At 41.8% G+C, this 27,771-nt stretch overlaps 2 protein-coding genes and 1 long non-coding RNA gene across 7 annotated transcripts in view; 1 reads left to right on the top strand and 2 right to left on the bottom strand.

Moving 5' to 3' along the window:
- Positions 1-27,180, bottom strand: LOC129154866 (zinc finger protein 585A-like). Of its 5 annotated transcripts, none has more exons than XM_070548416.1 (4): positions 26,749-27,180; positions 25,405-25,464; positions 4,626-4,713; positions 1-3,264 (listed from the first exon to the last, which is right to left on the bottom strand). In XM_070548416.1, exons 1-4 carry the CDS (start codon positions 26,821-26,823, stop codon positions 740-742), a joined length of 2,748 nt encoding a protein of 915 aa, XP_070404517.1. In that variant the 5' UTR covers positions 26,824-27,180; the 3' UTR covers positions 1-739. The 5 variants fall into 5 exon arrangements, 4 of the variants coding, with proteins under 4 accessions (XP_070404517.1, XP_070404519.1, XP_070404518.1 ...); XM_070548418.1 differs by having other exon boundaries at positions 26,650-26,811; XR_011519163.1 differs by lacking the exons at positions 1-3,264; positions 4,626-4,713 and adding exons at positions 6,102-9,827; positions 9,915-9,978 and having other exon boundaries at positions 26,650-26,811.
- The window catches only part of LOC129162178 (oocyte zinc finger protein XlCOF6), an 849,318-nt gene that overhangs the window by 739,879 nt on the left and 81,668 nt on the right, over positions 1-27,771 (top strand). The gene's annotated exons all lie outside the window — the stretch shown is intronic.
- On the bottom strand, positions 17,407-21,236 carry LOC139066260 (uncharacterized). Its single transcript, XR_011519190.1, has 2 exons — positions 18,031-21,236; positions 17,407-17,543 (listed from the first exon to the last, which is right to left on the bottom strand). It is a non-coding gene; the product is annotated as an uncharacterized lncRNA (long non-coding RNA).

Here is a 27,771-nt window from a genome sequence, read left to right on the forward strand (position 1 = left end):
TGGCGTGGGATGGTGTTTTAATTGAGATTGTTAAACCATACATTCAGACTTATTTTACAACCCAGACATCACAATTTTCTAAGACACTTGGTTTTGCTACATAACATCTAAGTACACATTCCATCATTTCATTCATTGTCCCAGTTATCTTGTTTCAACCATAATTTATCATCGTTTGTTCCGTGTCATCATTAGTAAATGGTAAATGGCCTGTATTTGATATAGCGCCTTCTAGAGTCCTGGAAACCCCCAAGGCGCTTTACAACACAATCAGTCATTCACCCATTCACACACACATTCACACGCTGGCGGGGATGAGCTATGATGTAGCCACAGCTGCCCAGGGGAGCACTGACAGAGGCGAGGCTGCCGAGCACTGGCGCCACCGGTCCCTCCGACCACCACCAGCAGGCAAGGTGAGTTAAGTGTCTTGCCCAAGGACCCAAGGACAGCGACAGACTGAGCGGGGGCTCGAACCTGCAACCTTGCAATTACGGGGAGTGCACTTTACTCCTGTGCCACCGTCACCCACACAGTAGTAGAAATGTAGTATTAAGTTAGTTTTTAGAAACTATTTTTCGCTCGGTCTCAAAATTTTACAAAGGTGTGATTTCCACGAACTACCAAAATGACCTGGTTTCATTTTAGATAAAATTTCAAAATATCAATAATATTGATATTTCATATTTATATGGAATATCACATCTTATTGATCATCTATTAAAAGTAACCACTTACATCAAGTTACACAACCAAAAGGCTTCTGACCAGGGTGGACACTCGCGTGATTGTTTAAACTTTTCTTTTGACTAAATCCTTGTCCACAGAGCTCACATATAAAAGGCTTCTGTCCTGTGTGGACTCTCGTGTGTCTGTTTAAATCGGTCTTTTGGTTAAAGCCTTTTCCACACAGCTCACAGGCAAAAGGCTTCTGTCCTGTGTGGACACTCATATGACTGTTTAAACTTGTCTTATAACGAAATCTTTGACCACAGAGCTCACAGGCAAAAGGTTTCTGTCCTGTGTGGATTCTCATGTGACAACTTAAAGTTGTCTTTTGGTTAAATCTTTGTCCACATAGCTCACAAGCAAAAGGTTTCTGTCCAGTGTGGACACTCATGTGACCGTTTAAACTCAGCTTATGATTAAATCTTTGTCCACAGTGCCCACAGGCAAAAGGCTTATGTCCAGTGTGGACACTCATGTGACCTTTTAAACTCGTCTCATGTCTAAATCTTTGTCCACATAGCTCACAGGCAAAAGGCATCTGTCCTGTGTGGATTCTTATGTGTCTGCTTAAATGTGTTTGTCGGTTAAATCTTTGTCCACACAGCTCACAGGCAAAAGGTTTCTCTCCTGTGTGGATTCTCATGTGATCTTTTAAATGTGTCTTATGACTAATTTTTTGTCCACACAGCTCACAGGCAAAAGGCTTAGGTCCAGTGTGGACACTCATGTGATAGTTTAAACTTGTCTTATGACTAAATCTTTGTCCACAGAGCCCACAGGCAAAAGGCTTCTGTCCTGTGTGGATTCTCATGTGACTGTTTAAAGTTGTCTTTCGGGTAAATCTTTTTCCACAGAGCTCACAGGAAAAAGGCGTCTGTCCTGTGTGGATTCTTATGTGTCTGTTTAAAGTTGTCTTTCGGTTAAATTTTTGTCCACATAGCTCACAGGCAAAAGGCTTCTGTCCTGTGTGGGTTCTCATATGATCTTTTAAATGTGTCTTATGACTAAATTCTTGTCCACAGAGCTCACAGGCAAAAGGTTTCTGTCTTGTGTGGATTCTCATGTGACTGTTTAAAGTCGTCTTTCGGGTAAATCTTTTTCCACAGAGCTCACAGGCAAAAGGCTTCTGTCCTGTGTGGGTTCTCATATGATCTTTTAAATGTGTCTTATGACTAAATTTTTGACCACACAGCTCACAGGCAAAAGGCTTCGGTCCTGTGTGGATTCTTATGTGACTGTTTAAAGTTGTCTTTCGGTTAAATTTTTGTCCACATAGCTCACAGGCAAAAGGCTTCTGTCCTGTGTGGGTTCTCATATGATCTTTTAAATGTGTCTTATGACTAAATTTTTGACCACAAGGCTCACAGGCAAAAGGCTTCTGTCCTGTGTGGATTCTCATGTGACTGTTTAAAGTTGTCTTTCGGGTAAAACTTTTTCCACACAGCTCACAGACAAAAGGCTTCTGTCCTGTGTGGGCACTCATATGACTGTTTAAACTTGTCTTATAACAAAATCTTTGTCCACACAGCTCACAGGCAAAAGGCTTCTGTCCTGTGTGGACTCTCGTGTGTCTGTTTAAATCTGTCTTTCGGTTAAATTTTTGTCCACATAGCTCACAGCCAAAAGGCTTCGGTCCTGTGTGGATTCTCATGTGACTGTTTAAAGTTGTCTTTCGGTTAAATTTTTGTCCACATAGCTCACAGGCAAAAGGCTTCTGTCCTGTGTGGGTTATCATATGATCTTTTAAATGTGTCTTATGACTAAATTTTTGACCACACAGCTCACAGGCAAAAGGCTTCTGTCCTGTGTGGATTCTCATGTGACTGTTTAAAGTTGTCTTTCGGGTAAAACTTTTTCCACACAGCTCACAGACAAAAGGCTTCTGTCCTGTGTGGGCACTCATATGAATGTTTAAACTTGTCTTATAACAAAATCTTTGTCCACACAGCTCACAGGCAAAAGGCTTCTGTCCTGTGTGGACTCTCGTGTGTCTGTTTAAATCTGTCTTTCGGTTAAATCCTTTTCCACACAGCTCACAGGCAAAAGGCTTCTGTCCTGTGTGGATTCTCATGTGACTGTTTAAACTTGATTTAACCATAAATTCTTTTCCACAGTGATCACAACTTAACGTTTTAGTCTTTTTCTGGACTTCCCTACATGAGTCTGCATGTTGCTTCACTATAACAGATTCCTTACTAACACAACAGCCTGAAGACCTGGTTGCTAAATGACTTGTCATTTCTGCTGTCACATGGTCAGCTGAGCTGCTCGCTGGAACATCTCGGTCTTCTGTTTGCTGCTGATGAAGCTGTGAGACGAGAGGTTTTTCTTCATCATCCTCACTCTTTATAGAACCAGCAGTGAATAGAAATCTGGCAGCATCAGTCTCCTTCAAATGTAGCTGCTCTCTCTCCAGACTGGTCCAGAGGTCGTCCTGTTCCTCCTTTATGTGAAGGTGTTCTGGTTCCTGCTGGTCCTCACCAGCACTCTGTTCTTCATGAGCTTCTTCTTTAACCAGCGCCATTATTTTAACACCTGTAGGAAAAACAGAAACACAGTGAATTACTGAATGCTGTAACTTTCTATTCACACATTTAACAGTAATATTATTGATTTAAAGAGCAAGTAACACCCAAACCAACTATTCTTTTGGCTGATAAACTGTATAAATGAGTATCTAACAGTGTTGTAGACATTCAAGTTTATTTATAAAGCGCAAAATCAGGACCAGAGTCGTCTCAAGGACCTTCACACAGTAAACATTCCATTACAGGTCAGGTCATTAAGCCGATCAGTAACAAGTTTCTTATATAAGGAACCCAGCAGGTCACATCGAGTCACTGACTAGTGTCAGAGTCTTTACAGCAATCTTCATACTAAGCAAGCATGCTTTATGCACTGTCGCTTTATGCTTGCTTAGTAAGAGGATTGCTGTATAGTCACTGACACTAGTCAGTGACTTGATGCAATTTGCTGGGTTCCTTATATAGGAAACATTATTTCTGATTGGCTTAATGAACTGACCTGAATTGGAATGTTTATTATAAGAAGTGCCTTGAAACGACTAGTCGTGATTTGGCGCTATATAAATAAACTTGAATTGAAAACTCCCTTTTAACTCATTCACTGCCAGCCATTTCCTGATCGCTAAAGCCCTTCGCTGCCAGTGTTTCTCACCGTTTTTACTGTTTTATTAAGAGTCACAGAACGTTGCGCGCTAGGGTTATGTCGATGCCAAAACAACCAAAACAAAGCGGAGACTCGCCTCTTACATCAGGAAGAATCCGTGAGTTTCGAGCGTTATCCGTTCTTTCATAATCCATTGTTGAATTGTGATGGGCAGACGCTTTTCCGGTTCACGCCTAACTTTTTTACAGGAACGGCCCAAAACGATCTCCTAATACATGGATGGTCTGCTTCCTGATCATGTGACGTGTGACGTATGCGGATGAAGATCGGCTTCAGGGCTGAGATGTTTGTTCTCTCAGCACGGGGGCTCGTTCTGATGCTCAAACAGTAAAAAAATGCAAATGATCACTTTAGTCGTCATTGGCAGTGAATGAGTTAACAGGAAGAAACCTCCAGAGGATCCTGGCTCAGTATGAGCAGCTATCCACCACGACTCACTGGGGATGGAGAAGACAGAGCAGGTGCACACACGCACACGCACACACACGCACACACACACACACACACACACACACACACACACACACACACACACACGCACGCACGCACGCACGCACGCACACACACATCTGAACATCTAATTTCTTGTCAAAAACCATTTTATAGTTTGGTTTTACTATATTTACACAAGATAACTCCTTTTGGGATGTCTGAGGTGTCAATTAAACAAAGTGTATTAGTGTGTCAAAGACAATTTACTGCCTTACATCTCTCTTGACACAAAAAGCCTGTTTTCTCCAGTTTTTGTTCAGAAATGGGCATTTCTGGTGAAACCCACCCGTGTTCTGCAGCAAACTGTGAAGGAACGGAGAAGGTTAAAAATGAGCCGTTGCCTCCTGATGAAACAAGAGTTAACTCTCTCATTTGGTAGTTTTGATGTTTACATAATCACAGAACACAATATTCTGTGACTCTTCAAAAAACAGTAAAAATACTCAAAATGGCTGGCAGTGACTGAGTTAATGTCATTCAGTTCAGGTGACTGACTAAGCAATTTCCTTTTCTGAATTTCAGGTCCAAAGATGAGAACCTCAGTCTTGTCCTGATTTGAAAGCAGAAAGTTTAGACTCATCCAATTGAATAAGATTGTTGCCTTTTGGTGCATTTTCTTTAAACACTCAAAATTCAGCCTAAAAACATCAGTATGGCATTTTCTTCAGCTTAAAAGTACACAACACAATGAGTTTGAGTCGGTTTGAATCCACTTTAGCCAATGGCTAAAAAATATGCTGCTACCAAGCCCCCACAATGCGGCTCTAAACATGGTCCCAACCCGGAAGTAAGAAAAGTTGCAGTTCCACCCTCATCCACTGGGGGCTGGTGCCAGAAGCGAGCAAATCCTCATTGACTCCCATGTTAAAAATGCCATTTTCACAGCAGAAATAAACATGTTTACAGCCTGGTACCAGAACATGTTTTAGGTTTAAATGATCTAGTTTACACTCATGACAACTCTGAGGGGGTGAATGTTTTTCTCACTCTTCTGTTTAAGTGTATTAAAAGCCTAAAATTCTGTATAATTAATGAGCATCAGACCCACGTGACCACAGAGCTAGCTCCGTGGAAAGGCCTCAGTACAGCCTCGGTCTGGCCTGAAAACTGTTTCGGGATTTTGAGTCTCTGTGTTTGTGAATTCTGTTTTGGATATTATTTGTGCAATTGTTGGACAAAATGACTTGCTGTGGTATTAATTGCACTAATAGAGCGTCCAAGGAGTCTCCACTTCATTTTTTTCGTCGTTGTCGTCGTCTTCCTCCGCTTATCCGGGTCCGGGTCGCGGGGGCAGCATCCCAACTAGGGAGTTCCAGGCCGTCCTCTCCCCGGCCTTGTCCACCAGCTCCTCCGGCAGGACCCCAAGGCGTTCCCGGACCAGATTGGAGATGTAACCTCTCCAACGTGTCCTGGGTCGACCCGGGGGCCTTCTGCCGGCAGGACATGCCCGAAACACCTCCCCAGGGAGGCGTCCAGGAGGCATCCTGACCAGATGCCCAAACCACCTCAACTGGCTCCTTTCGATCCGGAGGAGCAGCGGTTCTACTCCGAGTCCCTCCCGAATGTCCAAGCTCCTCACCCTATCTCTAAGGCTGAGCCCGGCCACCCTACGGAGGAAACTCATTTCGGCCGCTTGTATCCGCGATCTCGTTCTTTCGGTCATTACCCAAAGCTCATGACCATAGGTGAGGATTGGGACGTAGATCGACCGGTAAATCGAGAGCCTGGCTTTCTGGCTCAGCTCCCTCTTCCCCACGACAGATCGGCTCAGCGTCCGCATCACTGCAGACGCCGAACCAATCCGCCTGTCGATCTCCCGATCCCTCCTACCCTCACTCGTGAACAAGACCCCGAGATACTTAAACTCCTCCACTTGAGGTAGGACCTTTCGGTAAGTTAAAATCTATATTTGTATTTTATGTCACTGCCGCCTTTAAACTAGCTGAGTTAATCGAAGTAGCTAGCTAACTATCATTTTAACGTGTAGCATGTACTGTTTAACCATGAAATTTAGATGTAAAATACGGTAAAATAATTAATAGGGCATATTTCGATGGGTAAAAGGGTAAAACCCAGTGCATTTAAGATAAAAATGGGTTGAAATATGATGGAGCTCTTGGAGGGACACTTCTGTGTTCCATTCTTCCATCCGGTACTCCCCAGCGGTCAGGCCGGGGAGCCTGACCGATGCGGCGCCTAGCTGCTGCGCGGGCTGACCGCTCGTGGAGGTCTCGGACTCGGAGACAGATCTGACCGGAGAAATACTGCAGCTTGGTGATTTTTTTGATGGTGCTTGATGTTAGAAGTCTGTATGCCATACCAAGGACGGATAATGGAGTTGCATGTCTCCGCACTGACGCAGGAGAAGCATGAATCAGGCTTAAGATCAACCCTCCTATATTCATGAAACCAAAGAAGTCCAACTGCCTTCTTTAAAAATCCATTTGATGTCATACTGAACAACTGTTGTATTTGATTCTAATTTTAATGATTCTGTTTCAGGTGGAAATGCTGTGTGATTCCTGTGTCCTGTGGCCCATGACCTGTGTCAGCCCGGTTCTGGATGTGGCCTTGCTGAGTTCTCTGTAGCAAGGTTTTCTGGTGCTTGTGGCCGTTCCAGAGTGCACCTGATCCAGTCTAACACTTCACATCCCAGCACACACACGAACACATGCTTGTTGATGTTTGTTGTTCATGATGTTTGTGGTTCATGGTTTACATGTTTATAGTTGTTCATCCCACGTTTTCTTGAGGACTCTTAGAAATGTTTCTTCACAGGTGCAGCTGCTGGTTGCTGTTTTTATGTTGGTTTCCTAGTTGTATTAATTTTTCCTCTTATTTACTTGTTTATCCTCTATCAGCAGTCTTTATTCCAGATTGGTTCAGCATTTACATGCTGATGTGGCGATACATAACCCAAACCAATATTACTCAAGGGGAACCTCGTACACATTAAGGCTCCTCTTGATGGAGCAAATCTGTTCAGCCCATTCTGACAGACAGACCACCATTCTTCTGTCATGTTGCTGTACAGGACATTTGTAGATTTTCTATTTAAAAATAAGTAGTATTTCATTTAAAGAGCAATACTTTCACGTTATCATTTTCCAACACTTTCTGTATACCTGTATTTTGTTGTGTTTCAATAAACAATGACAAATTATTTAAGTTTGGTTTTTGTTGCACACAAATATCTACAAAGCTAATGTTTACATAACAAGTATGATTGGGTTTTGCAATACAGCACTCTGTTTATTTTAGTAAGATTTTTAAACCAAGTAAAGTTAGTAAAGAACACATTTCTATTGGCTGCTAAGAAACTGTTGGGATTTAAAATGGGCCTGTTGTACAAATAACTTGTAAATGATTATTCCTCACTTTCTAGTCTTAACCAAAGAAATTCCAGTAATTGAGCATAAACATTTATTTTTAACACTACATTTTATAAAACAACAGGGCACAAAGTGTCGGCACATTAAAAAAAAAAAAACTTAAAATAATAAAATGGGCCCAGAGAGCTGCAGAGTGAGTGCAACATTGTGGTTTGAAGGAAGAACAGTTCAACAGTGTAATGGCTACAGATAAATTACATCATCAACACATTAGCTAGAACAGTCAGGTGTAGCGTTATGAAGATACTATTGTCCGCCCTTAACAGCTGCCCCTTCACACAGTAACAGGGTGCAGGAATGAACAAGGTCGGATGCTTGTTTCTAAATGTTTACATTCCAGGAAAGAGGACAGAAGAAGGAAGAAGAACGCCTTTCATTAATTAATCAAAGACCTTTATTTGTAATAAAGCTAATCAAAACAAATGTTGATCAATAATAATCAGGTGACTGATCTGTGAAATCAAAATGTCATGATTTTTTTGTTTATTTAACAACGGGACTAACTATGCCAGACATTCTTATTCACATAAGGTAAACACGTGAAACACGTGACACATTGCTCGCTCATTCCAATCAGAACCTCATTCTGTTGCGGGGCAGAGTTCTGGAGTGTTTACTTAAATTGTCCACTCCGATTTGCTAAGATTTATAAACAAATAAGTTAATAAAAACAGAGCAACGCCATTTTAAGTTGAGTTTCCACCTCAGCCTCATCTGAGTTACATCATAGACTCAACGTAGTTTCAACCAGCTCTCGAATCATCATCGCTAAAGGAGATTACAGCCCGGCCAGCTGTATTTTTCTACTTAAGCTGAGAACTGTCAAGCTGGAAATTCTGTCGTTTGAACAACAAGACGACGGTTCCTTCAAAATAAAAGCTGAACGTGCTGAGACCTGCCACTACTACCGGGACTATCCGTAGACGGGTTTTTGTCGTGCTGCCACACTGTTTCATCAGTCCAGTACCACGGAGGTCCGGAGACCTGACATTCCCGATCTGACCACGGGAGTTCCTACACGGTACGTAGACACGGTACAAGATGGCGTTTCATGTCATGAGCTTCTGAAGCCTCGTGGTTCCTAGTTAAAACATCTGACCCAGATCCGCCTGCCTCAGCCTGGAGGTCCTGAACACACACACACACGCACACCAACATTTCAACATTCAAATCCATATGCATCCATCGTATAGAGTTAGTCCTGGTAGATTGTTTGAATTTATAATTATAGAAATTAAAGATTCTTAAACGATCCCAACTCTCTCTTTTCTTGTCTCTAAGTCAATACAAAGTGTTTAAGTAAAACTCCCTGAAGTAAAAACAACCTCTTCTGATTATAATATCTGGATCTAATAACAGTGTAAGAATATACAACTATATTCCACTACACAGGGATATGTTTATCCTGTTTGCCTGAAAATAAATCTGTCCTAAAGGCCAAATTCAAAAGCAGCGAGACTCCCACCTGGAAGTCTTTCACTCCTTTTGGAGCTGGCCATTAAGACAATCGGCAATATTAGTTAAAAAGATATCATTTCCCCTATTTGTGAAATGAACTCTGTGTGACAAAAATATCCCTGGACTGTCATGTCTGATGTGAGGATGCACAACAACGGCACCATTTAAGCTAGAAATAAAAGTAGCCATTACATTGTTGACGAACCTCCTGGCCTACTCAATTTTGGCAGGTTTTACACCTGCCCTCCATCTACACCTTTGGGTAATGGACGACATGATGATGGTCATATATGGGTGGAGAAGGTGAAGCCGGTGCAGGTCCTCCATCATGTTCACCAGCTTCACACTGCTGACCACCCGCATGTCATTGCCTCCGCAGTGAAGGAAGACGACATCAGGAGCTGCTTTTCCATGCAGGGAGTGAAAAAAGGGGAGAAGTTCTTTCCACCTCAGTCCGCCCCAACCGAACCAGGACACAGACGTCAGGGAGGCCAAGGTTGTGTCCGACGGTCCTTGCAGCTCTCTGGGCACCACGCCTCACTCAGCTGTCACCGATGATCCAAACGGCTATGGAGAAAAAATAACAGGTTTGTCATAGTTGTTTAAAGTACAAAACCATACATGAAGTGGTCAAGACAGGTATGTGGAACTTACACTTGCTGCGTTGTGTAGCTGATGTTGGAGACACACAGGCTGCCATGGTGACCTTTTAACAGATCTAAGAAAAAAATGCAATATAAGAATGAAACTTAAAAACTCCCAGACCTCATTTCATGATTGCTAATCAGCTATGGCTGATTTATTGTTTAGAACACAGTGAGTTACACTAATTCTAATATATTTTTATTTCTATTACACATACATACTTTTTAACTGTTATTTTCACATGACTGTTATCAGGCTCTCTTGTTCTGGTTCTCATGATAATTCCGTGTCTTCCAGTAAGTTATCTTGTGCTTACTTCATCTGTAGAATGTCTCTTTACTTTTGGTAAATTGTACTGAGTCCAGAATAAAGGCTAGTTGGCTGTACAAGATACAAACAGGTATTACGTTTTGGAAATTTATTAAATGTATTTAGGCTGCTAATTTAGCTCAAATACTAATAACTGCCGTATTTTCCAGACTATAACTCGCACTTTTTTACATAATCTGGCCGGTCCTGCTACTTATACTCCGGAGCGACTTATATAACAAAATATGTAGGCTACACCGCGCTGCTGCGGGCCGACTCCGACCCGCCCAAGAATGAGTTCCCCTGTCCCGCTGGGAGGGTTTCAAAAACCGCCATTCTCTACTGGAGAACGTGGCGCGCTGCTGTGAGCCGACTCCGACCCAAGAATGAGTTCCCCTGTCCCGCTGGGAGGGTTTCAAACACCGCCAGCATCTGTTAGAGCCTGTGGCGGGGTGCTGAGGGCCGGCTCCAGCCCAGGATTGAGCTCTCCTCGCCCGCCGGGAGGGTTTGAAACACCGCCATCCTCTCCTCTGCTGGCTGGAGACCATGGCAAGCTGCTGCGCCTGCGTTGTTCATTCTGTTATGGTTACCGGTGCTTGTCTTACAATATGAAACACTTGGTCTCAGATTTTGTAAGAAAAATAATAAAATGTCCCCCCAAAATACGACTTAAATATATTTTTTCTTCTTGATTACACATTTAATGGCTGGTGCGACTCAGGAGCGACTTATAGCCCGGAAAATACGGTACTGAAAACTTGCTCAAAGCAAAATGTTTTCATTACGGAAATAAATTATAAACTTACCAATTTAATACTTTTTTAATCCAGGTACTTTTCACGAACAGGCGCCGAAAAACCTCCACCTAAACTTCGTGTGAGGTTCAGGTAGATGGGTGTTCCACAGTTAGCTCCGGTTGGGTTGTAGCTGGGTGGCTACATCCGTTAGCTCGGCTCCCACCTCCGCGTTAGCTTTGGGTTAGCCAGGGTTTGCTTCAGGTTAGCTTGTAGCTAGTTTGACCGAGTGTCGTCATTCGATCCCAGCCTTACAGCCCCACCCTCAGCTCCTCCTCTCTTCCCTTTTATGGAATTGTCTGGGCTAGACGGAACCTGTGACACGGTCAAAATGACGGTGGTGGCCACCTCCCATTATAGACAAAAAACGTGTTATTGGAGCCTATGAAATCGAATTGTCCAGTATGTACAGTCTATGGCTGCTATGTAGCCTACAACAATACTACGTAGCAGCACTGTGGCTGTAGGTTATAAAAGCATTGAGAGTCTTGGTCATGCCTTGTGGCGAGTTGGGAGTAGGATTTGCAAGCAAGTGTGTATGACGATTAACAGGCTAGCCATAATTTGGCAAAACACAGCATAGCATTATAATTATTTAGTGTTAGCTTGGCTGCTAGTGTAGTTTAGTCATTAGCTGTTTGGGTTTAGTGTTCTATATCTGGTATAAGTTGAGTTTATCGTAGGCTACTACTGTGTTATCATAGTAAGAAGGTGTAGCGGACCATAACATCCTTCTGGACAGACTCGCACACTGGTTGGGACTATCAGGAACAGTGCTTGACTGTTTCCAATGTTATCTAGGAGACAGGGGCCATGTTGTCTTTTTTAGGGACCAACAATCAAAGTGGATCACCATGACATGTGGGGTCCCCAAGGCTCAATTCTAGGACCACTACTCTTTATTCTCTACATGCTCCTCCTGGGTCATGTTAGGGCTGGGCGATATGAGAAAAATCTAATATCCCGATATTTCTTTGCAATAGCACGATACGAGATCTATATCCCGATATTTCAGATAACTTCCAAAATTCAATGTTGACACATATTGCCAAAGATTGCACAGGTATACTCATTTAAATAAATGATTCAATTGTTTTAAATTTGAAGACAACCATTTAGAATTTAAGTTGTTTTTTCAGTTAAAAAAAGGTTTTTCACAAATGACAACAGTATTAAAGAAAAGTGCATACTTGACCTTTCAGAAACCCAATCAGAGGCCAACAGGGAATTATAGTTGGAACAAAAAGGCTGCTCCTCTGTGCTTTAGCCATGGAAAACTTAATAAAAAAATGAATTTCACCATTTAAATAACTAAAGGTCTAATGACAATAAAAATGACTGACCAAGAACCATGACAGGTATCAGAACATCTTCAAGTATTTGCATTTGTTTTTGTGCTTGAGTTGGGAATTTAAATAAATCACATAAAGTGCTAAAAGACAAGGTGCCAGGTCCAGGCAGTCCCTGCAAAACCCTGGCCTGCCCTGAACAAGAACATTCACAGTATTGGAGCATTTCAAAACCTTTAAGATGATAGTTGCTCTTTATGTGCAAGATTTGAAACACATACCACACAAAGTGGTAAATAAAAAATGATTCCAAGTTGAAAACACAGAAGCCAAAGCCTAGATGGTGACTTTATATGGAACTAGGATTGGGACAATATTCAGCGTAACTTGGACAATATTCAGCGTAACTTGTACCAAGTTTTGTAACTTCGAATATGTTTCATCACATGTAACTTTGGATTCGTAACTTGTAACTTTGGATTCGTAACTTGTAATTCTCAATTCGTACTTGTATTCTTGTTTTGTAACAGGAACATTGTATTTTGTACATGTATTTTTTATTTTGTAAAATCAAACATTCATTCAGAAACATGAAACATTTGTTTTGTAACTATCAGACTTCCAAATTGAAAAAATCAAAGTACAAGTTTGAAATCAAAACTCTCAAAACACACATTTCATTCTACAGGTACAAACCTCAAATCCTACAGTGTTACGTATATTTTTGTCTCGATTCTAGCGTCAGTGGGGAGGAACTTGGGTGGAACCAATGAGAGCACGAGTCTTGGCTACCAATCACGTTTCTCGAATTCCTGTCCAATCATTGGGAGAGGAGGGCAGAGCTGTAGAGACGACACTCCGAATGTCCGAATCCACAGGAAGGGTGCTACGGATTCTTGCCGGTCTAGCAAGGCCGGGTCCTTGAAGACCGCTAAAACCGGAACCCAGCGGCTCTGAATTCGGACAGTCTAGCCTTCACCTCTACGCTGACCTGTAGGTCCCGTCACAGCCGTGGCGGCAGCTACACGCAAAGGAAAAATGCTAAAGCTAGCGAAAATGGAGCAGGAATATTAAGGAGCTACAGCAGCTTCACGTCCATCAGCAGCATTTGTTCACAACCGTTTTCAGGTAAAGTAACTTTGTTTATTCTAGAAGCTTTCAGGACTTACATGTTAACTTTAGATGGCTTCATGTATGTCTTAAGCTACAGAATGAACTTGTTAAACGTACACAACACATTTCTACTGAGTATTATCATGTAGGTAATTAATATAAACCAAATGCATTATAAATGTTGAATGCAGTAGGATGTTTTCTAATGTAAATTGGACCTTAGAACTCATTCTGTATCAAATGAGGGTAAAACGTTTTAAAAAACAGGCTTTTTAATAAAATAGCATTGAAAAATAGTCTTGTGCTTTATAAAAATAAGCTTCAACAAACTAGAACTGCTTATTTTTCAGCATTAATTGAGGAGAATAAGCATAATCCTAAATTTCTTTTCAGTACAGTTGCTAAACTTACACAGAATCATAGCTCTGAGCCATCTATTCCCTTAGCCCTCAGCAGCAATGACTTCATGGGATTTTTTACAAGTAAAATTAATTCTATTCGAAACAAAATCTTTAGCATCCTCCCTAATGCGATTTCTTCTTCCTCAGTAAGTGAGGCAGCTTCAGAGGTGACTGTAGAACCTCATCTGTGCTTGAACCGTTTTGATCCAGTTGAGCTTTCAGAGTTATCAAAAATATTAGCTTCATCTAAACCTTCAACTTGCATTTTGGATCCAATCCCAACCAAATTATTTAAAGATGCATTTCCTTTGGTTACTGCCTCATTCTAGATATAATCAATCTATCCTTAGTAAATGGGTATGTACCACAAGATTTTAAGGTTGCTGTAATCAAACCTTCACTTAAGAAGCCTTCTCTGGATCCAGATGACCCAATGAATTATAGACCAATATCTGACCTTCCATTTTTATCCAAAGTCCTGGAGAAAATAGTGGCCATCCAAGTATGTCAGCATTTAAACACTAATGCTCTGTTTGAGGAATTTCAGTCTGGTTTTAGAGAGTATCACAGCACTGAAACTGCATTAGTGAGAGTTACAAATGATATTCTCATGGCCTCAGATAAGAATCTTGTGTCTGTTCTAGTCTTGTTAGATCTCAGTGCTGCCTTTGACACGGTTGATCACAATGTTCTTTTAGAAAGACTTGAACATGTTGTAGGGATCAAAGGAACAGCGTTAGGCTGGTTTAAATCCTACCTGTCTGACAGATTTCATTTTGTAAATGTACATGACAAATCTTCTCCATACTCCAGGGTTACTTGCGGAGTACCACAGGGTTCAGTGCTTGGACCAATTCTTTTTACTATATATATGCTCCCAATTGGTAAAATCATTAGACAGCATGGGATAAACTTCCACTGTTATGCTGATGACACTCAGCTATATTTATCCATTAACCCTGATGAACCTAATCGGTTGGGTAGATTACAGGCTTGTCTTGAGGACATAAAAAATTGGATGACTCTAAACTTCTTGCTTTTAAATCAAGACAAGATGGAAGTTCTCATCTTTGGACAAGAAATCCAGAAAAGGAAATTGCTTAGCCAATCGCCTTACCTTAATGGCATTACATTAATCTCCGAGAACAAAGCAAGGAACCTTGGTGTTATCTTTGACCAGGACATGTCATTCAAATCCCAGGTTTCACGTTTGTAGGATTTCCTTTTTCCACCTTTGGAATATTGCTAAGATTAGAAGCATCCTTTCCAGGAGTGATGCTGAAAAACTAGTTCATACATTTATTACATCAAGACTGGATTACTGTAATTCATTACTCTCAGGAAGTCCACAGAATGTAGATAAAAGTCTTCAGCTTGTCCAAAATGCTGCAGCTAGAGTTCTGATGAGAATTAAAAAGAGAGATCATATCTCTCCTGTCTTAGCTTCCCTACATTGGCTACCTGTTAAATTCAGAATAGATTTTAAGATCCTTCTTTTCACATATAAAGCTCTTAATAATCAAGGTCCATCATACATCAGTAATCTGATTGTTCCATATGTTCCTAACCGAGCATTTCGCTCTCAGACTGCAGGTCTACTGGTGGTTCCCAGAATATCTAAAATTAGGATGGGAGGCAGATCTTTTAGTTATCAGGCTCCTCTCCTGTGGCACCAGCTCCCAGCTTTAGTCCGTGAGGCAGACACTTTGTCTACTTTCAAGAATAGGCTTAAAAAATTTTTATTTGATAGGGCCTATGGTTAAAATCTGATGTTAGCCTAAATCTGGACAAGTGGAGAGTACAGGGAGGTGGAGTGTACTGTTGGTAAAGACGACTCTCCCTTGCCCTGCCTCCAACATGCCTCCATCTAAATAGGATAGATTATCCAGAGTTATCTCTGTAGTTATGCTGCTATAGGCTTAGACTGCTGGAGGATACACTGACCACTTTTCACACTCTACTGCTTTATTCTACAATCTGCTCTTTAACTGTACTATTTTGTGCAATTTCAGCTGTTAACTTTATTTTCTCTGTAAGTGTTTTTCTCCCCAGAAGAAGCTACAATGACGTTCTGCTGAGCTGTGGTGGCCTCATGGAGGGGGCCATCGACTAGCACACTGCTGCTAACCACTTATACATTCTCTCTCTCCTGATAATAACTTTTTGTTTTCATTGACTTTTGATGTGCTACTACTAGTTTATCCGTTTAATTATAGATCCACTAGGATAAATACAATAAAGCTTATCTTTCACCAAATACAATATTTACTAAGAAATCACAACATAACTATAGACACATTACTTGTGTGTGTGTGTGTTTGTGTGTGTGTGTGTGTGTGTGTGTGTGTGTGTGTGTGTGTGTGTGTGTGTGTGTGTGTGTGTGTGTGTGTGTGTTTGTCTGCTCTGTCTTCTCGATCCCCAGTGAGTCGTGGAGGATGGCTGCTTATACTGAGCCAGGATTCTCTGGAGGTTTCTTCCTGTTAAAAGGGAGTTTTCCTCTCCACTGTCGCTAAATGCTTGCTTGGTATGAGGATTGCTGACACTAGTCAGTGACTTGATGCAATTTGCTGGGTTCCTTATATAGGAAACATTATTTCTGATTGGCTTAATGAACTGACCTGAATTGGAATGTTTATTATGTGAAGTGCCTTGAGACGACTCTTGTCGTGATTTGGCGCTTTATAAATAAACTTGAATTGAATTGAACTGTTTTCAATGTGCTTTTGTTTATTCAACTTAAGCCTAATAATGATTAGATCTGTCTTAAAAATGTAAATTCTCTGTAGTTTTCCCTGCTGCTTTTCTTTAAACTGAACAGAGCCAGTGTACTGCAGGTTATATGTTTTGTTGTACATGTTTCTATAAAAAACAAACTCTTATTTAATCTATTACAGGTCAGCATGCACTGTGCTGCACATCTGCCTCTGTGCTGGTGAAGTTGTGGGTCTGGAGGACGAGCGTGAGGAAGATGTGTGTGGAGGAGGTCAGTGGTGCTTGGTCCTGCAGGAGGTACCAGCAGACCACCACTACTGTTAACAGGCAAGTCATTTATGTAGGAACCTCTATTAAAAACAACACTGTGGTTTTATTTGCTGAAGAGTCACAATTGTTATACCAGCGGATCCATAAACCATCTCCTCATTTCATATTTCTGAATACATCTTAGAGATGTAACAGCCGTCGTCTGAGCCAGCCCAGCAGGCCCTGTAGATGGACGATGGAGTGGACAGTGAGAGGAAGCGTCCCAAAGCTCTCTCTGCAGACCGTCCTGTATGATGTTCCTCTGACCAGAAACGTCCAGCCACGGGTCTGCTCCAGCCCTCCATCCACGCCTGGATCCTCCTGCAGCAGATCCAGCTGCACTGTTAAAGACTTCCTGCTCACTCAGTTTAAATAAATGATCCAGGAAGAGTCACTCAGGTTAATCCTGCTTTAACCGTACAAAACTGGTCCATACTGGTTTTGATCTGTAAATAAGTGTAACCTATTATAAATAATCTTGTCTCCTTACCATCTTTTCATTTTCTGTTCATGTAACATGTTCAAAAACATCTGTAATAATAAAACTGGTGATAAAATCAATGACCAGAAAGAGTTATCAGTTAGTATTTGTTTTAATAAATGTGTTCAAATATCAAACAGCTAAATAACATTAACATGATGACAGTAGAAGGCCTCTCTCCCAGGAGGACCACCAGGTAAAGCCTCTCCTGACCCTGGACACCTGCAGTCCTACAGAGAAAATCAGACCACAGGTGACAAAAAGGCAATAAACACATTTTTACATTCATCCACACGAGAAGATAAAAATTATATTCTTCACACAAACTTTTTACTTCATTATAATGTGTCAGCTGTGTAAATCCCCGAATGTAAAACTACTTTTCACAGAAGAACTTCTGTGGTTTTGTGTGTAAACAGCTTCACTCTTCACCTCTAAGCTTAATAAAAACGCTTCTTTGCTCTGTTGTCCTTAAAACAAATGACAAGTTTAATTCGCCACACACACACACACACGCACACACACACACACACACACACACACACACACACACACACACACCAACGGGAATAACTACGGGACCCGCGATACAAACGCGTTCTGGCTGATTTCTGCCTAAAATGTAATTTTAAAAACAAATATACAAACGAAAAATGTCTATAAACTGAACTGCTTTAAGCTTTTTAGGTTTCTACGGCTAGTTTTTAACAAACTTACGTTTAAAACTTCGTAGCTCTCCCCATTTTCTCTGCCTGTTGAAAATCCACAGCCGGCGCGCAAAGCATGCTGGGATAGCCTTGTTCTGTGAGGAGACATGAAGCGGTTAGCTAACGCTTCACAATGCAACAAAATGATGACATTTCATCAACTTACCAGAGAAAATCTTTCCGAAACACCGAAAATAAACTGCAGTCAATGCAGCAGCGGGGCTGTTTGGAACTATTCGAAACTACATGAACCACGTTCATGTAGACTTCCCCATTCCATAGGAGTCTATTGGAGTGTCATAACTCTACAGCTCTGACAAAACCCTGCCCTCCTGTCCCAATGATTGGACAGGAATTCGAGAAACGTGATTGGTAGCAAAGACTCGTGCTCTCATTGGTTCCACCCAAGTTCCTCCCACTGACGCTAGAATCAAGACAAAAAAATCTGTAACACTGTAGGATTTGAGGTTTGTACCTGTAGAATGAAATGTGTGTTTTGTGAGTTTTGATTTGAAACTTTTACTTTGATTTTTTTCAATTTGGAAGTCTGCTAGTTACAAAACAAAAGATTCCTGTTTCTGAATGAATGTTTGATTTTACAAAATAAAAAATACATGTACAAAATACAATCTTCCTGTAACAAAACAAGAATACAAGTACGAATTGAGAATTACAAGTTACAGATCCAAAGTTACATGTGATGAAACATGTTCGAAGTTACAAAACTTGGTACAAGTTACGCTGAATATTGTCCCAATCCTAGTTCCATAACTTTAATACCCCAGAACAAGAACAGTCTCATCTATAGTGTGAAGGACAGAAGATGGGAGTTGCCAGATTCTGAGGGCGTGGTGACTGGATGCCAGCTGGTCCTTGTTACAGGTAATGGGGCTGGAGAGAACAAAAGGGTGGCAGATCTACCAAGGTGGGGTGTGTGGTCGACCTGTATTTGTGGCAACAGATCCTGGGGGGTAGCGTCGATCGCAGTTGTTTAGGACTGTCGGCGACGAAGATAGTTGAGCAGGTGGGCACTGTTCCAGCGATAGGAGGGAAGGCTCGACTCCTTCTTGAAGTAGCAAGGGCTGGGAGTAGTTGGGTGCCGAGACCACGCCGACATCTGCCGCCACAGACTCTGGCAGCCGGACCTAAGTTGTGGATTTACCCGCCGTCCTCGCAAGCTGAGCCCCGGGGCGTTGGACGGTGTTGGAAGCTCTGACCCCGGGGAGGGGGTCGCATCAACTGGGACAGCTAAGTACTGCTGCTTGCTTTTATTTATGCTGATCAGCTGGCTTTTAATGTGAAGGACCAGTGTTTTATTGTTGGTTGTGATTGTTTTATTATTGCTGGTGTGAATAAAGGCTCTTTTGGATAAGTTGTTGCCTACTGGTGCTGTTTTCGGGTTCTGGCTTGAGGGCACGATATTCTGCCCGTGCTCCCACTGAAACTTTCATTACAATACTAATGTTTCTAACGTTTCTACAGATTCTGAGCCAAAAACACCAGCCTGTCAACTGCTTCAGGTCTGAGTGAAGCCCGGTGACATGTGACCACATTTCCACTTGTACTAAATACCCTTTCTGACGGGGAACTAGTTGCAGGCACACACAGATACTTTTTGGCCAAGTTTTTCACATTTGGGAATATTCATGGTCCTTCCACCACTGCAAGGGATCAGTTTCACTGTCAGCACTCACAGACTGTAGGCAGGGAGAGAGTTCTGCATTTACCAACTGTCTGAGTGATGATGTGGCTTGGGAGGAGGAAGTTTTCACCTTTTTAAAGAAACTCCCAAGTGTTTTCTTTTCCATTGCATCTGGCTCTAAAAGCCCTGGTGTTTCACTGGCCTGTGAGGCACATGACCCTGCTGCACCCTGATCAGACACATCATCTGCCTCCATCTCCATTATGGCTTTGCCCTTTATTTCCTCCAACTTGTCTGCAGAATTGTAAGTTGTTTTGAATCTTGGATCCACCAATGAGGCCATGTCTAGCAGGGCATCAGGGGAAGATCAGCAACTTTTCACAAAGGTAATCCAAGATGGAGGCTTTGATGGACTGGGTCAGTGGGGTGTCATCTTCATGAACGGCCAAAATGCTGGAATGGACAAGGTGCAGCCCAGGTTTGACAAGGGACACTGTGACATAATCCTCCCCTGAAAGGGGAATTCCACAAGGGGTTTTAGTGCCTTGTGCACCGATTCAAGCACTTCCGATCAAGATGTCGTGTTTTTTTGTCTGAGGCCAGCTGAGAAATGGCTCGCTCTTGCTCCAATACCCGGCCAATCATTTAGTAGCGAGATCCCCATCGAGTCGGAGACTCGCTGATCAGCTGATGTGCAGGGATCTTCAGTTCTTGCTGTGCAGTGGCTAGATCTCTCCTCTTCTTCCAACTGAACGAAAAAGTGCTCATGATCTTGCAAACAGCAACAGCACACTCGATGCGATGGTCTTTCATGCTTCTCTCTGAAAATAAAGAAAAACACAAATTATGTTGCATTGTAAGTAAATTCAGTTAAACTATCACCCAGCCTAGCATCAAAATATTACGTAAAAATAATTTCTGATATGATATCAGCTTGAAGCAATTGTTCTGGACTGTTTTACATGTTGTTACACTCTGTGGATTAATTAGGCAGGTATGTAACAGTTTACTAGGATGAAAATCATGCTATACAACATTTTAGATGTCAGAAAAATAACCTTGCATCAAACTTTAATCTTAATTTTTTTATGTTCCTGTAAAGAAAAACTAAGAATATTCTTAGTTACGATTTAATTCATTGAAGAAATCAAATGTTAGCTTGTTCATGTATACTGCTGCTCAGAGTCATTTCTATTTACGGAACATAAAACTACTACAGGTGGGTAACAACTTACTCTTACATTTACTTGAGTAACATTTTGTAAAAACACTTTTAGGAGCATTTTTACTACACCATATGTTTTTATTACTTCATTAACATTATTCTGAAGTATTGCTGCTCTTGGGTAAAATTTCAGTATATTTTAACATCAATTAATTAGGAAAAACATACTTTAACAAAAATCCATCAAACACAGACACGTACGGTTTTTAATAAAGTGACACCTCCTGTTTTTACAAGGTTTGTTCTGTTTTTCAAGCATTACATCAGGTCTTCTGTGAATAAACAGTTCTCAGTACTTAAGATGCATTTTTTTTACTTTTGAGTAATTTGTTGGATGGACATTTATGATACTCACCAACTGCAAGGTGCAACCGGTGACCAAAATACTGCAGCCTGGTCCAGCCTGGTCCACCCGTTCAGCTTTGTTTGTTGCTGGGCTACGTTTTGCCTCACCGCCGTACACAACTGTGGCAGCGCTTTTTCTGCAAAGAATTTGCGACCAGGCAGGTCGTATTTTGCATCAAATGTCTTCATAAGATTTCTAAATCCGGCTTTTCCCACCACACTGACAGGCGCCATGTCTTTGGTGATGTATTTTGTCACTGCGTCTGTGATTTCCCTCCACTTTGCACTTGTTTTGTCGTATGGGATGGCTTTAGCAAACGAAGATGTCACAGCACACATGCAGCGGAGCAGCAGAGTCAAGCAGAGACGAGGCGGTGATGAGGAAGTAGGAGGTAAGTCTTCAGTTTTAAGCATATTTGTTGTGTCAGTGGTAAGTTGAACGGTAAAATAAGCAATGACAAAAGTATGTTTCCCCTCAACATGCTTCCTAAGTTTTTTGTGTGCCTCGTGGCCTCGTATTGAAAAGTTAACCTGAAAAAATAAAATGAAACTGCCGCAGCATTACGCTCTATGCAGAGCTCACGCTGCTTCCCCTTTAGTCATGCAGGGCAGTAAGTAGGTAACATTGGCCTTTTCCTGGTAGACATTCTGGAATATTCTCAGACAATTTCCTCCGCTCTTCTTCAGCAGTCTTTTCAAACTCACGCGGTTCACCCGTGGCTCGCGGAAAAAATAGTGCAGACGCCGAAACGATCACACTGCACGGTGCGGGCTGGAGCGCCGGCACGCAGCGCTTCGGCGGCCCATGTGGCCTATAGAATAGGATAACAAGGGCGACGAATGAAGGCGGTCCCCGTTTCGCGGCGGCACACGACCATTGTCGCAGCTGAGGACGGGCGGAGGGGGGGAGTTGGCAACAAAGCAATGAAACGCTGTGCAGGGAGTCCGCCCTCCTCTCCCTAGCTGGGAGAGGAGGGGGGGGGGGGTGTAATACGAGAAAATAAACATCCCTCTCTACAATAGAATAAATCTATTGTATTTTTCAGCCTTATATTTTACATAAGGCTTATACATTCCACATACTAGTCATTTAACGTATCTTATTTTTATTTTCCTAATCCTGTCGGCTTTGGAAAGAAACAAAACACAAAAGTGTAAAACTCAAAAGTATTTTAATGCCAAAAATCAGGTGACAGAAATAAAATCAGGTAGCTAGGACGCTGAAACCAGCAGAGTATGACTGAAACTGAACCGTATGCACTGAGGAGTGAGAGATGACAGAGGACTACTGTGTAATATAGAAATAAGTTAGCATCAAAAAGGCAGAGAATGAAGGGTTTAGTCTTATGAACATTTGTATTTCTTTCTTTTTTTGTGAGGGAGATTTATCGGCCATTATATCGGCTATCGGCCTTTGTTAAAAGTTTTATATCGGTGTCGGTATCGGTCCCAAAACAAGCATATCGGTCGGGCCCTAGACGTAACCAAAGGGAGTTAGAAGCTAGGCTGCCTCAGCTCAGTGTGGAGTGGCTAGTTTTAGGGTAGAGAGGTGATCCAGGCAGTGTGTGTTTACTAGTGTTGGGTTGTGTTCTTGTTGGTAAACAAGAGTGTGTGAAGGCTGTACCAAGTCCAGCCTGTCTGGACATCGAGTCCCCGGGTTTCCAGATCAGAGGAACAGCGCCTCTATCTCCGTGTCTGAGGGCGTTTAGTGCAGCTGAAATGACGGACTTCTGTAGCCCACATCGGTCGGTACCGGGTCAGGGAGGTTCGCGCTGGGCTCCAGAGACCCGTGGCGAGGTTTAAAAAATTAAATGCAGATTTCTGGAGCTCAGATCACCATCGGAACCAGGTCAGAACCGACCAACAGAAGAGACATGTGGCTCTGTGGGCTAGTCTAGCTGGTTTATGGGTTGGAACCGGATCAGAACCGCCGCGGACCTCCAGGGAAGGATCGTATGCAGCTTTTAAAAATATTAGCTCTACTGGCTCGCTGGTGTCTGGGTCGCATTCGGCTCACAGAAGCCTGGATGAGCTCCAGAACCGGATCACAGGCGTCTCCCTCTCTCTAAGCTAAACTAGGTTGGGTGAATGGATATTAGCGAGTATGAGACCGCTGACAGACGCTCATTAGTATTAATATTATATTAACTGACCGATACTATTTTAACTGTCTGGTACACGATAGTAATCTGTACTGTATTGTGATGCTAGCACACGAGTTTAAGCTAACATGGGTAACTCACCTATACCCCCCCCCCCCCTCCATTATGAATCTGGTCCATCAGAAGTAGTATTATAAACATTTAAAGGTTCCTCCGTGTCGGAGCTGCAGTAGAATCTATATTTTTCTCTGGATTAAGCTAACAGGACTCCCTCAGAGTCCCTTGGTTTGGCAAAAAAAAACTTTCTCACAAAAATGTCTCTAAAAGCCTAAATAATTTATGTTTGTGTAAAAAATAATTAAACCGAGTTTCTATTATTATGTTTCTCTAAACATTGGTCCATGGGAGTCTCTAACCTGCAACAAGCTCTTTAAATGTTACAAAACTAAAGTTATGTGTTACAACATGTAATTACATGTTACAAAACTAAAGTTACATGTTACAACATGTAATTACATGTTACAAAATGTAATTACATGTTACAAAACTAAAGTTACATGTTACAACATGTAATTACATGTTACAAAATGTAATTACATGTTACAAAACTAAAGTTACATGTTACAAAATGTAATTACATGTTACAAAACTAAAGTTACATGTTACAACATGTAATTACATGTTACAAAACTAAAGTTACATGTTACAACATGTAATTACATGTTACAAAACTAAAGTTACGCGTTACAACATGTAATTACCTGTTACAAAACTAAAGTTACATGTTAAAACATGTAATTACATGTTACAAAACTAAAGTTACGTGTTACAACATGTGAATTACATGCTACAAAGTGAAAGTTACAGTTACAAACCATCTCACGAGTTACATGTAATATATTCCCAGTCCTACACCAATGGCTGTAGTAACAGATCAGATCCGTCCCTGTGGCCGTCTGGGAGGGAAGAGATTATTGTGGGATTTATTACTACATACCTGGTGTTGGGAGGAATGTCTAATTCATTTAATGTGACTTAATGTGTTTTAGTTTGAGGAGCTGATAGTCTCAGGGATAAACGAGCAAATGCTGTTTGTTTTCTGATTTTGTTTACTTTAGTTCTTCGTTGTACACAGTGTGATAAGGGTTTGTTTTGACAGTGAGCTTGTGGGCGGGTCTAAGGAAAAATAGGCTTCAGCTTGAGGCGGCTGCCTCCGCATGGTCCTAGTGCCTGATAAGTATCACATTATAACAGTTTTGTACGGTAAAATCTGACGAACAACTGGAAAAAGGGCACTTTAGGTACTTCGGACAAAAGGGGCAGCTGCTCAAGCCCCCCCCCCCCACCCCCTCTGCACATGCCTGGTTATCATTTCTGATGTGGGTTGGAAGCCAACACAAACACTCTACCCGAACCCGTCACACACACACACACACACACACACACACACACACACACACGCTCGCTCCGAGCCTGCGGCAGTGTGGACTGATGCTAGCTAAATTACGTGAACCAAGTCCACGTCTCTCTTACTTTGTAACTCTAGATATAGCGATTATAGCTGCAACACTGCAGGTAGGGAACGATCTTCAGAAGCAGTTAAAAGTAATTATTTAGCTTACTCATCCAAGTGGTGATCAGCTGTGTGAATTTGGAGTCACCACACGGTAAAGTAGAGGAGACATTTAAAATGAAAAGTTACAGTGAAAACAGAAAAACCACAGTTCTAACTAAAGTGTGTAGTATAGGAAGCATAAGACACGCCCATCTACTTCTGGACCACGGGTCCCCGCAAGAACGAGAAAATGAACGCAAGTCAACGGGGCTAAAAACCACTCGCCCCCGCCTGACCCCTCTCTGCACAGACCTGACTTGCCTCCCCTTTCAGCCCATTCTCAGCCCAGCACCGTAAGATCATTCCACTTTATTCTCTTGGTTCTCAGTTTCCTGTTTCTCGCCCCGTTTATTCTTCTGTTTTAGACCCGGAGTTACATCCTGTCTCGCTTATGGAACAGCGCCCTTAGTTTCCCTTCTAGTTTCTTTAACAATAAACTTTTTGTAATTTCTTACCTGTGTTCCCGTGTGTGATTCTCTCATGCGGGTCAGGAAACTTCCACCCACCATGACACCCTATGGAGAGCAGATAGGTGGTGTCACTACAGTTTACAATGAAGAAGCTAATGAACATCCCAAATGATGATAAAGGATCACCGAACGTGTTACTGGATTAAACTAACTGATGCAATGTGGTCAGCATGTGTGCAGTGGTATGGCGTGTTAACCTGGTCCCACTGCAGTCAGTGTGTTTTAATATCTGAGCAGTTTCTGGTCAATCTATTGGCAGATGGTCCCTGAGCGCTGGCTCACCGTAAGAAGGTATCACTGCAGACCCGGAGACCGCAGATTCAGGCCGACTGCAGATTCAGGCCAACTGCAGATTCAGGCCGACTGCAGATTCAGGCCGACCGCAGATTCAGGCCAACTGCAGATTCAGGCCGACTGCAGATTCAGGCTTGTACTGTTTTTGAGACAGCGCCGCCCACTGTTAGTTTGCTAGCATTCCAAGATGGAGTACGATTGGATAGAACGTGGAGAACAGTATTTAATTAGTAAAAAGGAAGAAAACCAAAAACATACCATCCAATAGGACCAATAATGATGCAGCTGGGTTTTAAATAAAGTTTTACTTGAATAAAATGTGTTCAGTTCATCATAGCAAAGTTCCACAGCATTCTGCATTGAATTAATGAGCCATGTGTGTGTTTTGGCCCATCAAGGTGTTACGAGGTGGTTGAGCTAAGGATGTCCAGAACCAGGAAAATTGGAAAAAGGTTTTTTTTTCTACAAACAACTTCAATTAGATAAATATGATAAAAGCTTTTATTAAAGGTTACTCAGGAGTTTTCACATTTGTATTCTGAGAGCGACTTCACTGAAGCTTTAACAACGAATTAACTATTTTTAATAAGCTTCACCAGTCATTACATGTTTTTATATGTAATGGTTAAACAGCAGAAGCTTCAATCTGCAGTTGCAGTTACACGTTGGTCCTTTAGAGGGCGCTGTCTCAAAAACAGTACCAGCCTGAATCTGCGGTCTCCAGGTCTGCAGCGGTATACTCTTGCAGCGAGCAGAGGACGGCTTTCTTTAGGAGGTTGGAGCTTGTTCTCTACCTGCTTAGCTGTTATGTTCAGACGTTACTGAGCTGCAAAGTCCAGCCTGCGGGTCTTGCTAACTCTACCGTGAGAAACCACATCGGTAGCGACCCTGCTCTGAGCCTGGTACACATCCGTTCAGAGTCTAGAGGAGTCCTACCTGAGTCCCAGCCTCAGTCCAACACTTAAAGCTGCTGTTGGTTCTCTCACACCGCCTGTAGAAACACTAACACACACCTAAATCCACCCAGACACCTACCAGAACCTTCCTCCAGCAGCTCCGTGTTGAGCTGTGCTCTTTCTCTGGAGGCAGCTTCAGGAGCAGTGCTGCCATCTACCGGCCAGGAGCAGTGCTGCCATCTACCGGCCAGGAGCAGTGCTGCCATCTACCGGCCAGGAGCAGTGCGGCCATCTACCGGCCTGGAGCAGTGCTGCTAAATGTTTTTGACTTTAAGTTTTTTTTATCTTAATTTTAAGTTTTTTATTGTACAAATTCACAAATACAGCACATATCTTACAAATCAACAAGATATGAACAAGTACAGGTGGTTAAGAACAAAGCAGACATCGAACAAAGAACAGAAAAGAACAGTACAGGTCAGAAATAACAGAAAGCAGCATACAAGTACATTAAATGACCTTCCATATAAAGTAACAGAAATAAAACAAATAAAGTACGCACACACAGTCTAGCTACATCAGTTGAAAAGCAGCATCAAAAATTCAAGTAAGATGTGAGCTTTATTTCATTTACACTCATCTAATGAAGCCTTCAATAGAAGGACTTCATTTTTAAAACCAGCAAAAATCGGAGTAGTTCTTAAGAAGCGACATCTATGAATGAAACATTTTGCAACTATAAATAAGTTTTTAATCCCAAATTCTATTTTCTTATTTTCTGTTTGTAGGCCAAATCTTGTTACGTGGAAGGTTAGAGAAGGGCAGTCAATATTTTTAGAGGTTAACCAGTACTGAAAACCATCCCAAAAACATCTGGAACATGAATAAAAAAGGTGCTCTGTAGTCTCAATATCAGTGTTGCAAAAAGTGCATGTGTTCGTATCTATACTGAATTTCTTGTGAAGATAGTCCTTGGACGGGTATTTGGCATTTAACATTTTAAAGTGATTTTCTTTTGCTTTTGGTGGAATTGGAAAAGAAAGATACTTAATCAAAACCTAGAATTACAAATATTTTCTTTTGAATTGAGAAGTTTAAAGTTGTTTGGTTAGAATTGTCCTTAAAAATTTATTATTGCATGACTTTCCTTTAAATTGACGAT

This window comes from Nothobranchius furzeri, chromosome 2 (genome assembly GCF_043380555.1).
Source record: "Nothobranchius furzeri strain GRZ-AD chromosome 2, NfurGRZ-RIMD1, whole genome shotgun sequence".
NCBI lineage: Eukaryota > Metazoa > Chordata > Actinopteri > Cyprinodontiformes > Nothobranchiidae > Nothobranchius > Nothobranchius furzeri.